General features: G+C 42.8%; 2 protein-coding genes across 2 annotated transcripts in view; one reads left to right on the forward strand and one right to left on the reverse strand.

The window, feature by feature from the left end:
- Positions 1 to 12,851, reverse strand: part of LOC121591750 (mucin-5AC-like) — a 21,743-nt gene continuing 8,892 nt past the window's right edge. Inside the window, exons 5-8 of the mRNA XM_041912643.1 lie at positions 6,657 to 6,819; positions 3,918 to 4,153; positions 2,194 to 2,400; positions 1 to 2,119 (exon numbers count right to left, since the gene is read on the reverse strand). Of these exons, the coding sequence (XP_041768577.1) occupies positions 1,841 to 2,119; positions 2,194 to 2,400; positions 3,918 to 4,153; positions 6,657 to 6,819 (885 nt within the window). The 3' untranslated portion in view covers positions 1 to 1,840. The remainder of the gene's footprint in view (positions 2,120 to 2,193; positions 2,401 to 3,917; positions 4,154 to 6,656; positions 6,820 to 12,851) is intronic.
- LOC121591752 (replication factor C subunit 5-like) lies at positions 10,834 to 12,304 on the forward strand. Its single transcript, XM_041912645.1, has 4 exons — positions 10,834 to 11,027; positions 11,150 to 11,600; positions 11,694 to 11,908; positions 12,004 to 12,304. The coding sequence occupies exons 1-4, from the start codon at positions 10,931 to 10,933 to the stop codon at positions 12,222 to 12,224; spliced, it is 984 nt and encodes a 327-aa protein (XP_041768579.1). The 5' UTR covers positions 10,834 to 10,930; the 3' UTR covers positions 12,225 to 12,304.

The raw sequence follows: 12,851 nt of genomic DNA on the forward strand, positions 1-12,851 counted from the left end.
TTTAAACAAAATGTGTACTATTCTGGACAACAATGTTGTCTAATTGCATGAAAACTGCAAAGCTGTTGTTGTGGAGACCGCCTCTAGCTTATCTTTCTGCCAAATTGGACAAACTTACACACACACACACACACACACACACGCACATACACAAACATATTTAGACGTACATAAAACACACCAAGAATTAAGGTTTCTTATGCAACCCCATTCGCACGTTTTCTTTAAACTTCCCTATGCTTATAAGTACGAAGAAATGGGTGGAAGTATATTGGGATGGGAGGGAAGGACGACGACTAAACAAACAATTCCTCGTTCCTGTTTTTTTGTTTTGTTTTTGTACAACACCGCACACTTGCTTACATTTGCGATACGTTTACTAATCGGTAAAATTGAATAATTTAACTACAAACAGGGTTTTTTTTGTTTACGTTTTAATTTCTTCCACATTTTGTGTGTATGTGTGTTTATGTTAGTATTTCGCGATCGTGCACCGCAGAGTGCAAGCTTGCAATTGTTTGCAGTAAACTAGCTTAGTTTATTTTACTAAAATCGGCTTCGATCTTTTGCTCCCATCTCGTACATCATCACACACTCACACACACTCAGAGACAGAGAGAATAAAAATTACGACCGTAAAAGGGCATGGGTTTGGGGAGGAGGAGGAGGAGGAGCAGAAGCAGGAGTAGGAGTAAGGTTTGCAGCGGTTATATACGCACAGCATAAGTACAACGTTGCGAAGCGATTATGTGTATGCACGAAGTAGGCTAGCTTCAGATTGGAGGGGTGGTAAGAGGGCAGGGTGAGGAAAGGATACACTACACAGTATACCACGCAGGCAGTCGCATGGAGTCGTTGTAGCACGTGGGAGACATGACCCAGTACGCAGAGCGATTGGGCGAAACGCGTCGCATGCCAATTGCAAACCAATCACACGTGTGTAAATATCACAATTCTTTTATTACTCACTTTAATTAATGTATGTGCGGGCTTGCACTGTTTGCGCTCACGTTCGTATGGTTAATGTGTGTGTGTTTTGTATTCTCTGTATATAGATATATGTTTGTATATATATATTTGTTTCATATATATGTTTCTTTTAAATATGCACACCATCAATGAAGCGATGATGCGGGAGTTTAATTTTCTAACAAAGTAAACGAAATACGCGAGTTGTTTCCCCGCGTAGACGCGTAAGCAGCACCCGTGTTCGATTCCCGAATTTCACTATTCGCACGTTCTGGAATGCTCTGTTCAGACGGAACGGGGGTTGTGCCAATCTTTTCTATCTACTCTATGCGCAAATACGGCCGTAATGTATCGCAGAACGTACGGTAAGCACATCAAGTCAGATGTGGAACTAAACCCAAAGACAAACAAACTAGGGCAAAACCGGACCGTGTACGATGTTAATCGAACGACTTTTTTTCCTTTCTTCCCTCACCTAAACACTTTACAAATGTAAAGAAACAATGGAAAGGAAAGTCCACAATACTGACGTGAAGCGACAGAATAAGAAAAACAGGCTACTGCGTTCGCACGTGGTTGCCTGCTAGGAGCCCGCGGTTTAAAACATCACCACCACGGTGTGTATGTGTACAGTGTGGTTTTCTACATGTCTGTGTGTGTAACCCGTAAGCAAGAAGTCCTGAAGTCTGTTCCCTTCAGCTCTGTAGCTACTGTGAGGAGGCGAATCGAAGCCACACGGTTCACCTGTCCCTCGGAAGCGCGCAAAACGGAAACCGAACGCGAACCCTCTACTCCTAAGGTGGCTGCCGCAGGTGTCAGCTTCACCGTGCTCCAAAATGTCCTCTCGGTCGATGGCCGACTCGTTGACCCTTTATCGCTGAGGCCCAGTGCTGCTGTGCAGGGCGACCGCTGCATCGTCGTAGTCCACCTCGGTCTCCTCCAGCTTGGCGGCGCCGCTACAGATGCGACACTTGCAGCACACTATGCAGGGTGCGGCCAGCAGGAGCAGCGGCGACGCCACCAGCAACAGTATGCCGAACCCGGCAAAGATCCCGATCACCTGGGCCCGGTGCCACACGACCGAAGCGCGCGAATGGCCCAGCTTGTTCTTGCACGGGCCCTTATCGTAGTGGCGGAGCAGGAAGTCGTCCTGGAATGGGATTGGGGCGAGAGAGAGAGGTGTTAGTGGCGCTGATGCACAACGACAAGCTGCAGAACACTTACGTCCAGACTGGCGAGACAGTACCAGCAGAAGACGTGCTTGCACCGTTTGCACATCATCTGCGCGCAGCCCTCGTCCTTCTCGATCGGCACGGTGCACATCGGGCAGCACTTGATGAGATCATTGTCGAACGGGATGCCCAACGCGTCCGTTTGGCCATCCACCGCGAGGCGGCGCGAATTTTCCTCGCACGACATCGTTGGATGCCACTGCACAATGAAAGAAAGAAAGAGAGAGACACCGAAGAGAAAGCGTTAGTTTTTATGTATTTGTTCATTTATTGATATGACTAGTAAGCTTTTACTGATCCTGGATCTAAAGATAAACCCATGCCAGCCATGCAATTGATCTCATTAACCCATCAACCCACAAAAGTCCTCGAACTTTTCCTGAACTTATCCGCTCTTGAAACGGCTCCATAGCTCATCTCAAACTTCAAACTGATCTTAACCCCACACCGATCCAGGAACTAAACCTGAACTTATATCAGTCTGGCAACTGATCCTACATCCATAAAATCTCTGGAGCCCATCTGGAACAGATTCCTCACCAATACCAACGCCTGACTCGTGGAGCTGATCATGAACTCATACTCATACCAGGAACTTATCCAAAACACATACCCATCCTGGAACGCATCCAGAACCCGTACTAGTCATAAAGCTAATCCTAAACCCATGCAGCTCGTTGAGCTTATACAAAACTCAAACAGATCCTGGAACTGCTCAACAACTTCATGATTCACACAAAGATTCATGATTCTGTAAAGATACACAAATCTTCAAAGATTCATGAATCTTCAAAAATCATGATTCTCAAAATATTTATGATTTTAAGGGATTTATGAATCTTAATTCATATATCACTTGGGATTCATGAATATTTAGAGATGTATGATCCCCAAAATATTGAATTTGCCCAATCCCACATACAACTTGCCCGTTGTCGGTTCAACTGCGTGGTACTTTCCAACAAGACTCATAAGCCTGAATTGGATGGCATGACCACGTAGGTTACACAAGAAAAAGAAGAATCATAAAAAGTTTAAGCTTTATAAATTTTAGAAATTTATGAATCCTTACAGTTTAATGAATCCCTAGAGATTCGAAAATCTTTCTAGATATAAAAAACTTTTGAGATTCATAAATCTTCTCAGATTCTTTTGAGAATCTTTGAGATTCATGAATCTTTCCTATCGGGATTCAGATTAATTGAATCATTCCAAAGATTCATTCAGATTCATGAATCTGAATCTGAATTACCCAACACTAATTCGGGATGTTAGTGTCGGTGGGATACCTCTACCCACTACCTTCCAGAGTCGGTTCCGAAATTATTGGAGTCAGATTTTTGCCAACTTTACCCATCACTTATCACCACACCCTGGACTGATAGTCCTCAGACAACGCTATCGAGTGAATAGTTTTGTCACGATTATATGTGATCAACTGGTTACTAAATGTTTCTGGGAATAGTCTAACAAGTCCAACACAGAACTATCTAATAAGTGCGATTTCATACGCGTCAGAATATGACTGAGTGTCAGGAGTAATTAAGCGTAAAGCGGTAAGGGCTGGAAATCATCCGTCAATTTTAAAACAACTCATTGCAACGCATTACAAAATGGGGCAATTTTCTTATTTAGTGTAGTTGGGGTATGGAATTTTCTCCGTGTTCAATTTTAAATAGTTCGTTCAAATTGTGAAAGGTGAAAACCCAAACTTACCGCCTTCTTACAACCGGAACAGAAGTCCTCCCGACACGTGGGACAGTGCACGGCGCACGGCGACGGCATGCTGGAGGACGATGGCGACAGTGGCACGATACGGTCGGAGCAGATCGAGGAGCCTGTTTGGTTTGCTCCGGCCTGGTCGCCTGCCTGCTGCTCCCTCGGCCCAACGAGACAGATCGTTTCGCAGCCCGCTTTCGGGCACCAGGTTCGGAACCGGTCCAGTTCTACCTCTGTGAAAGAGAAGGAGTACAAACGCTTTAGTATGTCGTACAGAAAAGAAAAGCTTTTTTTGTGTGCGTCCCCAAATAAATGTAACACGCCGGCAGCTAATAAACCTCACAGTAGCAGCGGACCGGAAAGCGAAGCTTAACATGCTAATCCCTTTTCGGGAAACGTTGAAGCTTCCGGTGGGAATGCCTCGTACGCCGTTTATGCGAGAGCGAATTGATGAACCTTCATAAATCAAAGCTCCTGCTGGGGGGACGGTTGTACATTTGCTGCTGATTTGTATAAATTATTCATCCCATTTGCTGGTGCTGGTGCTTTGCTGATGCTGCTACTACCGTGCAAACTGCTCGTCATTGTCGTACGCGATTAGTGAGACCATAGCCTGAACGCGTTGGTGGACATGTCCGGCTGCACGAATGTGAACGGACGTCGGGCCGTTTGCCGCAGATTGATTTATCATTTCTGGATGAAATAATTCATCGATAGGGCGATGCTTTTCCATGCACTTATCATGGAAGGGTGGCATGATCGTTTGTTTGTGTTTCTTAATACACAACGTCAATGCCATGCGTTTCATTTAGCTCAGTTTGAATGTGGGAAGCAATACCTAAATCAAACTCTTGATCGATTCAATCGCAAGAATACAGTGTCATTTACTTAAACGTGATTGTAATCCGTTCGTCAGATATTATTTAACACTGACTTTATCAAAAGAACCAAATTTAATGGACACTTAAACTGCTCAAACTATTTCATTCATTCCACGCCGTTGTGCTCACATTCAATGCTGAATACGTTTCCACATAAGACACCTCAACACTTTCACGCTAACCACCCGGGCGGGCTGGGAGAAGAAGCTTGATTTGGAATTTTCGCTCATCGCAAGAAGAACTTTCTCGCCACGAATCCTAACCGGTTGTAATAACTGCATTTTGTACTTTCGCGGTTTACAGCCGTCGAGTGAGAAAGATGGGAGCGTTTGGCGTGCAGACGTGAAACTGGTGACAAATGCATCTCGTGTCGCCGTTCGATGTCGCTTTAAACAGATTTAAGTTGATTCAGACTAATAATGGTGGTGAAGGGTAGCAGGCATAGCGATTCTGGTTAAATTGGTTTAAATTGTTGGAAATTGTTGTTTGTTTAGCAGAAGGGAAAATGGAAAATTCTGATTCATTGTTAATTTGTTCTTGGACAGAACAACTCTTTTGTGATAATTTTTAAAATTTATAAAGTTGAAAGATGCATTCAATCTGCACAAAATGCATGCTTGCACATACATTAAATATATATACTACAACGAATCTCATTGAACTGCATATATACCTTCCCAGCAACAACAGTGCAGATTGCTCAGTCATTTATCGTCTGCTAAACGAAGTCTTTTTAGATTCCTTTTAGTTTGAGAGCTTAAACCGTCTAGAACCCGTATAGTGGACGTTTAGTGGATTTATGGCACTTGGACAGGTCCATTTTGCCCCGCTTTCCCTATATGTTAATGAGTGTTGCTAGTGCGTTTTTGTTTAACTATTTGCTCAAGAAGGCGAGAGTTTCTCCTGATAACTGGTGTCACTTGGATAACTTCCACATGACTACATACGTATTCTGCAAGGTCTTGTTGTAGATTTGATGTCAATGAATTAATCGCAGTATTTAATCAAATATTTGCGCCGAAATATTACCTACACAAATTTTACAATAATAGTGAAACTGGCTTATTTCTGAAAAAAAAGTCTAGCAGGAAATGTATATCTACCGAGCAACAAAACTATCTTGGACACAAACCAAAATAGATCGTTCTAAACATGAGGCTTCTAAACACGACAACGATAGTGAACTACAAATATCTTCCCGATACTTATAATGATAACAATGATCGTATATTTCATTTCTATCAGCATATTTCTGGTACTGGAACCAAATATTTCACTTTTCATACAAACGAATCATACGAAAAAAAAACCTTCCGCATAACGATTTTTTCCTTTTTCTCACGAGTGAGTCACTGGGACTAATTAAACTAGTTATGAGGGGTTCTACTGTATTTTTCAAAATTTACAATCGCTTCAGTTTGTTTTCTCTTATTTTTTTATAATTTTTTTAAATCAAATTCAAGTTAAAAATAAACTTTCCTGGTGTTTAAATTACTCGTGAACTGGGTTGATAATCATTTTCGTGCTAAAAGCTATAAAAAACCACAATGAACGATCAGAAAACAAAAATAGAATCAAAAATGTTACACCAAATCCCGATCACCAATGCATACGAATATCGATAATAGGGATTAATTTTAGCAGCTAAACCTCTAGACCTCTTTTATCTAAATTTAATTAAATTTTCCTATTTGTTTTCTATTGCAGTTCTTTTAAATCTATCATACGATATTTCTTGTAATCAAGAAATAAAGACTTAGATTTCATTAAAACTTGATTTAAAAAAATAATAAATTTCATGTCTGAGTTGAAAAGTAATATATAAAAGGCTTACGTGTATTTTTTACCAACTCACCTCTATTCAGTCGATAACGGTGGTGCTTCTCCACCAGGGAAGATGACGCTAGCGCCGTTATTTCCGCGATCGTTATGATACCCTGCGCGGGACACATCGCATCCGGACAGGACACCTCGTACGCACCTTCGGAAATTTCAAACTCGATGTAGGCCGTCATGCACTGTTGGGAATGGAGAGATGAAATGATCGAACAATTAAATTAAATTATGCTGTAAACGACGAACTTAACATTTAAAATCCAAACGAATGTAGTACAATCGTGATGAAGAAATAACACAGAGCTCGAGTGGCAAAATGGCTTGCACAAAGCACAAGTTTGCCTCGCTGTTCCCATTTTCCCTTCGGACAAAAATGCAATTAATTAAACCAATCACTTGCAACGGCAGTCAGTTGTTTCCACGTGAGGGTCAACCAATTATTTTAATTTTTCGTCACAATCCAAAAATTTCTTCACCATTTTACCATTTCCGTCCTGCGTGGCAAAGGTCACTGTGTTAACAGCGGCACATACATAACAGAAGGGTTTATTGTCTTTTTTTTGTGTCGCACATCTGGAGTTTTTTCATTAAAACTGTGCATTCCAAGGCGTCAGTTTGCTGTCTTTTCATGGCCATTGAATTAGGGACTGATGTCTTAACTTAATACATCGTAATTGGTGCTAAATGTAGTTGTGTCGTTTAATGTCCCGTTATCGTTACATTTTAAAATTTATTAAAACAAATTCAATTCAAAGTAAAGCTCGGACGCTGAAAAAACGGTTGCAAATATAAAACAAATAAAACATTAGTGGCCGAGGAGAGGCCGTGTATTGCAGTACGGGAGAGACTAATAATCCGTCACAAAAGTATCATTACACCACGATAGCAGTGATTACGAAATGATAATTGATGCTTCATGACTCTGGTCCTGCCCACCATCCCATCCCGCTGCATGATGCAAATGTTCCACCATCCTCTCACTAACGTACAATTAAATGCATTGTATTTCCTGACCGATCGATTTCACACATCTGTGCATGCAGTTGGGCCACGCGTTATTTGCAACCGATGTTAGTGTGATGTGTATTGCAAACCGATCGAAACCGTGTCCATATAACCGACATTTTGTCATTTATCGAACGTTCATCAGCTAGTTCGACGCTGTGAACGGTAATTCTCCTCCTCCGTGTTCTGATGCTTATCAAGCGCAGCAAGTCCGTCTTAAAACGGTCCGACATGAAGCGATGGGCTGTACAATAATAATGTTTCGCGTGTCCAACGGCGATGTTGTAATCGATCTCCCGCCCGGTAATTGTTACTCAAGTTCCGATTTCGAAGCGGCCCATGACGAACCGGACATACCGAGACCGCGAGATTCTAGCCGTAAGATAACGAGCGAGAAGCGTGCGCCCTCGTTCTAAGCCTACCCCAAGCCTGCCCGGCGATCGTGTGCTTTTGTGCATCTGAAATTGCAAAACGATCAACACCAACTAAAAGTCGCTCGTTTCGCTTGGCCATATGATCGGTCGGTCGTTGAAAGGAACAATTGCCAGTTTAGCGTAACATTTAGCTCTATTGGTGTCCGTTTTTCTGCTGGCCCGCTACCGTCACGATCAATCAAATTGGTACAGATAAGCTGCACTCATAAAGCGTCAAGAAGCTTGTTGCAAACCAGCTAATTGCCAGTGGGTCAATCAGATTACAAATTGGGTATGAGTTGTGCTTAACCTTCTTCGAGAGGCATTGCTCTTGAACGGTCAAGTGTACAAAACCACTTGATCTCTCCTCTTGAAATTGGTGTTTCTCTTAATGCTAAGTTCTTTTTTTTTTAAGTAAGCTTCAATCCAACGAAGTCAAAACACTTGTAGCCTCTTTTTTGTACTCATTCGATTTTTTTTCTTTTAATAGTATCACTTATCGTTCGATCTAGCGTCGAACGATCGAGAATTTGATCGATGTTTGAAGCGTCCAATTAATTCTAATGATTGCAAAAAAAACGAAAATAAATACAAGAGAACTTATACGTTCTGATACATCTTGAACAAATTATTCAATCCGTAAGCGTGTTGCAAAATACGTAAATATTGAAACATTATTGATCCCAAGAACACGCAGAGCCAGATCAGAAGTATCCGATTCTATTCATTTCTTTATAATATTGCAGCATGTGATGCAATGTCGAAATTACTTTCAACATAAATTCCTTCGTCTACCCTGCCCCTACCCTCTTGATGGATAAACCCACACCCACTCAGTCGGTTTGTTGATTGAATCATTTCCATCCGCTTGAAGTCATCGCGACGAGTATGTACACTTTATCAAGAGTTGCCTTCTCTTTACGGTTTCCGCATTGGCTTAAGAGCAGCCGTTTTGGTGGATTTCGATAATCATCAGCTAGTGCCGCACTGAAACGGGCAAGCCATACTCGGGCAAACCTCACATAAACGACTTCTGCATCGTCAGCATCACATTCGTTTATCGATTAGCGCGACGTCCCAGCCGAGCAGCGACCGACTCGTCCCCACGATGCTCCCCACGATGGAAACGGTGAAGAGCTGACTTTAGCTTAGCTTAAAAAGTATCTTACGTAAACAGTGCAAAACTAAACGAACCTAAAAACAACATCCTGTTTGCTGAGAACACAGCGGCTCTAGGCCCGTTGGCAAAAGAGCTTTAATCGAGAAAACGAAACGATGACTACAGTCGCAGCACAGTCATCATCATCACCACCATCTTCGGCACCAAAGGCGATAGTCTGCCGCTCCCGCGGTCGTATTCCGCCGCTGGACCACTTACGAAAATTGTTTAGCTAAGACTCTTGGTAATTCAAAACCGATTGAGCGGTTCACAGCACGGAAGCTGGATCGGGGAAGCGGAAAGCTGCCTGGAATGTGTCGGGTCTCGATATGTGACACCTCAAGAGAAGACAGCGTATGATATGGATGCTGTGGTACCGTGAAAAGTACACAACCTTCTTATCTACTTTCGAGCTTCTGGCCGATGGAAAAAGCACCGTTTAATAATGTCACCGGGATAATCGTGACGTTGGATGGGAAGCGACAAGGCAGCACATTAAATTACAGCGACAGTGTGCTGCTGCGGAGCTTTATTGCAGTCTCCCGAACTGCTAAGAAATACGGTTCACGTTTCGGCATTCCGACTACCAGCGAGTCGGTACGGGTGAATGAATATTCGATTAAACGATCTCACTGTAAAAGGGTGCTTCCGTACTTGGTGCAATTTATTCCAACCATTGGGAAGCTTCTTTACCGATAGCACAAAAAACGAAAGAAGCGAACGAATTCCTGCCTGGCACTGGTGAACAAGCATCGAATTGGAAGAGTACTACCACCTCGTCGTAATTCGAGAATTTATTGGCTGACTCCCGAATGCGCGAGCAAGTATTGGGAGCCGTAAAGCAGCTTCCATTCTATCCGCTCAGAATATTAAATGAAATGCAGAGGAGAGGGCTGGGAAAGACGGTCCAATAGTTTTAGCAAACGCGTCGATCATCCCGAACCGCACACCCCAGCCGTGAACAAATGGCGTATGTGAGGGTTGTGTTCAAGTGGATCGTTACTTCCATTGCATTTAATCATCGGTTTAAAGGCAATTCCGGAAGGTATTGATGCTGAATATTTCATTATTGTCATTTAATTAACGATTGATTTCATTGTAGGGCTTTCAATCGTGAAAGGAATTGAAAAAAGTGCACTGCATTATAATACGGTATGAACAACATTACGCACACACATTAGGATTCCAAAACATTTTTTAATAAAAAATAAATACAAAATGATATTTAAACCAATAAAAAGAGAGATAACGGTTGTTAAAAGTATTTCTTATAAAATGAAGAAATACTTTTTCTTATAATCTCGAATTGGATTGGAACGGTTTTTTAAATATATATTTACTGACGAAAAATGTAAATAAATAAAGCCGTATTACCATCTTTACACAAAGAAAGAAATAAAAAACGAAAAAACTAAAAAAAAATAGATCAAAAGAACATCAAAAATTCGTTTCATTATTCAATTTTCCATGAAATGTGCAAACCTTACATTCTCGCCACGTGCTTTGCCATGCCACAAGGGTTAACTTTTGCTCACCTCTCAAACTAGCGGTATAAACGCTACCTCTCAAACTGTCAAAGCTGGGCAGCGCGCCAAAACAAACACATTCTGTCAGACGGTTGCTTGTTATTGCGTGCATGTAATCCATCCATTGCGGTAGCGGTTTCCACAACAAATCGACTTAAATCCGGTATTATTCGTGTACAGTTTCGTTAGAATGGATGCGAACGTAAAGTCAAACCTTCCGTGGGTGGAAAAGTATCGTCCGGCCAAACTGAACGACCTTATTTCGCACGAGGAAATCATTGGCACGAGTAAGTATGGGCACCCGGTGGCTACATGCCCGTCCTTGAAACGAACGCGTTGTGCACCCCGGTGTTGCTAGCCTGGCTCGTGGGTTTGGTTGTGTGTTCATTTTCTGCTTATCGTTCAACAGTCAACAAATTCATCAAGGAAGAACAATTGCCACACTTGCTGTTTTACGGACCTCCCGGCACGGGCAAAACTAGCACAATTCTGGCCTGTGCCCGGCAGCTGTACAAACCGCAGTCGTTCGGCTCGATGGTGCTCGAGCTGAACGCATCGGACGACCGGGGCATCAACATCGTTCGGGGACAGATTTTAGATTTTGCATCCACGAGAACAATCTTCAAGGGCGGATACAAGCTGATTATCCTCGATGAGGCGGACGCGATGACGAATGATGCGCAAAACGCACTGAGGCGCATCATCGAAAAGTACACGGAAAATGTGCGCTTCTGCATCATTTGCAACTATCTCAGCAAAATCATTCCGGCCATCCAGTCGCGCTGCACGCGGTTCCGTTTCGCACCGCTGTCGCCGGATCAGATTTTGCCCCGCCTGGAGCACGTCATCGAGGCAGAAGGGTATGTGCGCACTAACGCTCTAACGAACGACGAGCCTTCGTTTTTGCTGTCGCGAGTAGGTGCAGTTTAAAACGTTGTCCTTTTGTCTTGCAGAATCGATGTGACGGACGACGGTAAAAAGGCGCTCATGACACTGGCTGGGGGCGATATGAGAAAAGTGCTGAACGTTCTGCAAAGCACTTGGATGGCGTACAAAAAAGTGACGGAGGTGAACGTGTACAATTGCGTCGGGCATCCGCTGAAGGAAGACATCAATAATATAATATTCTGGCTGCTAAACGAGGAGTCGTTCAAGGCGTGCTATGAGAGTATGTGTGCCTATTATTTCTTTTTTTAGCTTTTTTTAGTTTTTTTAGCTTTTGGAATAACTTGTTCTCATTCTTCATGCTGCTCTGTGTTGCAGAAATCCAGCAGCTAAAAACGCAGAAAGGTTTAGCGTTGGAGGACATTCTGACGGAAATTCATTTGGTCGTCAATCGGTTGGAAATACCACCTCGTGTTTCCTCCCAGCTGCTGATCAATCTGGCATCGATCGAGGAACGATTAGCGGATGGGTGTGTGGAGAAACCTCAAATCACAGCGCTGATAGCTGCATTCAGCAAAGTACGAAGTGTAGTTGTGTAGCATTTCCACATTTTCCATTTTACGTTATTCCATATTTAATCAATAATAAAAAAACATACCGTCAAGTGAAGAGATTTAAAGTAGTTGTAATTTTCTTCCTATCGTCAATCCGTAAATGGTTAACAATAGCATTAATTATTCCCTTACATAAAGCGCATAAAAGTGTCAGTCTTTTGCTAAACACTATTCATGCAACACAAAGAAACTGCATTATGAAACGCGGATCCCCATACCATCCACTCGGCGGGCTATTTCTTTTTCCCCTTTTTTGCTTCATTTCAGACGTGCAAGGGCGTTGGGCGCTTGTATCCAGGATCCTACGCAGTCTCGAAAGAATGGTACGCGGCGCTGTTGGAAAAAATGTAGGTCATGAATTTCATACCGAAACAGCGCTCTCCCGTATGCCGTACGTTGGCGAGCCAATTCTTAATGTTAAGGCACCATTCACCAGCGCAAGAAGCCGTTTAGAAAATGCCACACATCCGAGTGCTCTCCTGGGCGGTATCTTAAATCACAGTACAGTCACAGCATTACGGTTCGAAAGCAAAACTTTGTTCCACCACAGAGATGAAAGATCAGAGCAAAGAGAGAAAATACGATCAAACGGCCAGTGGGCAAAATCGGGGC

This window comes from Anopheles merus, chromosome 2L, assembly GCF_017562075.2.
Source record: "Anopheles merus strain MAF chromosome 2L, AmerM5.1, whole genome shotgun sequence".
NCBI classification, from domain to species: Eukaryota; Metazoa; Arthropoda; class Insecta; order Diptera; family Culicidae; genus Anopheles; species Anopheles merus.

Bases quoted from the DNA above. Each gene is read 5' to 3' on its own strand.
- LOC121591752 (XM_041912645.1), top strand. From the start codon at position 10,931: ATGGATGCGAACGTAAAGTCAAACCTTCCGTGGGTGGAAAAGTATCGT. The intron at 11,028-11,149 runs GTAAGTATGGGC...ATCGTTCAACAG, and splicing joins CGAGGAAATCATTGGCACGA to TCAACAAATTCATCAAGGAA. The intron at 11,601-11,693 runs GTATGTGCGCAC...TTTGTCTTGCAG, and splicing joins CACGTCATCGAGGCAGAAGG to AATCGATGTGACGGACGACG.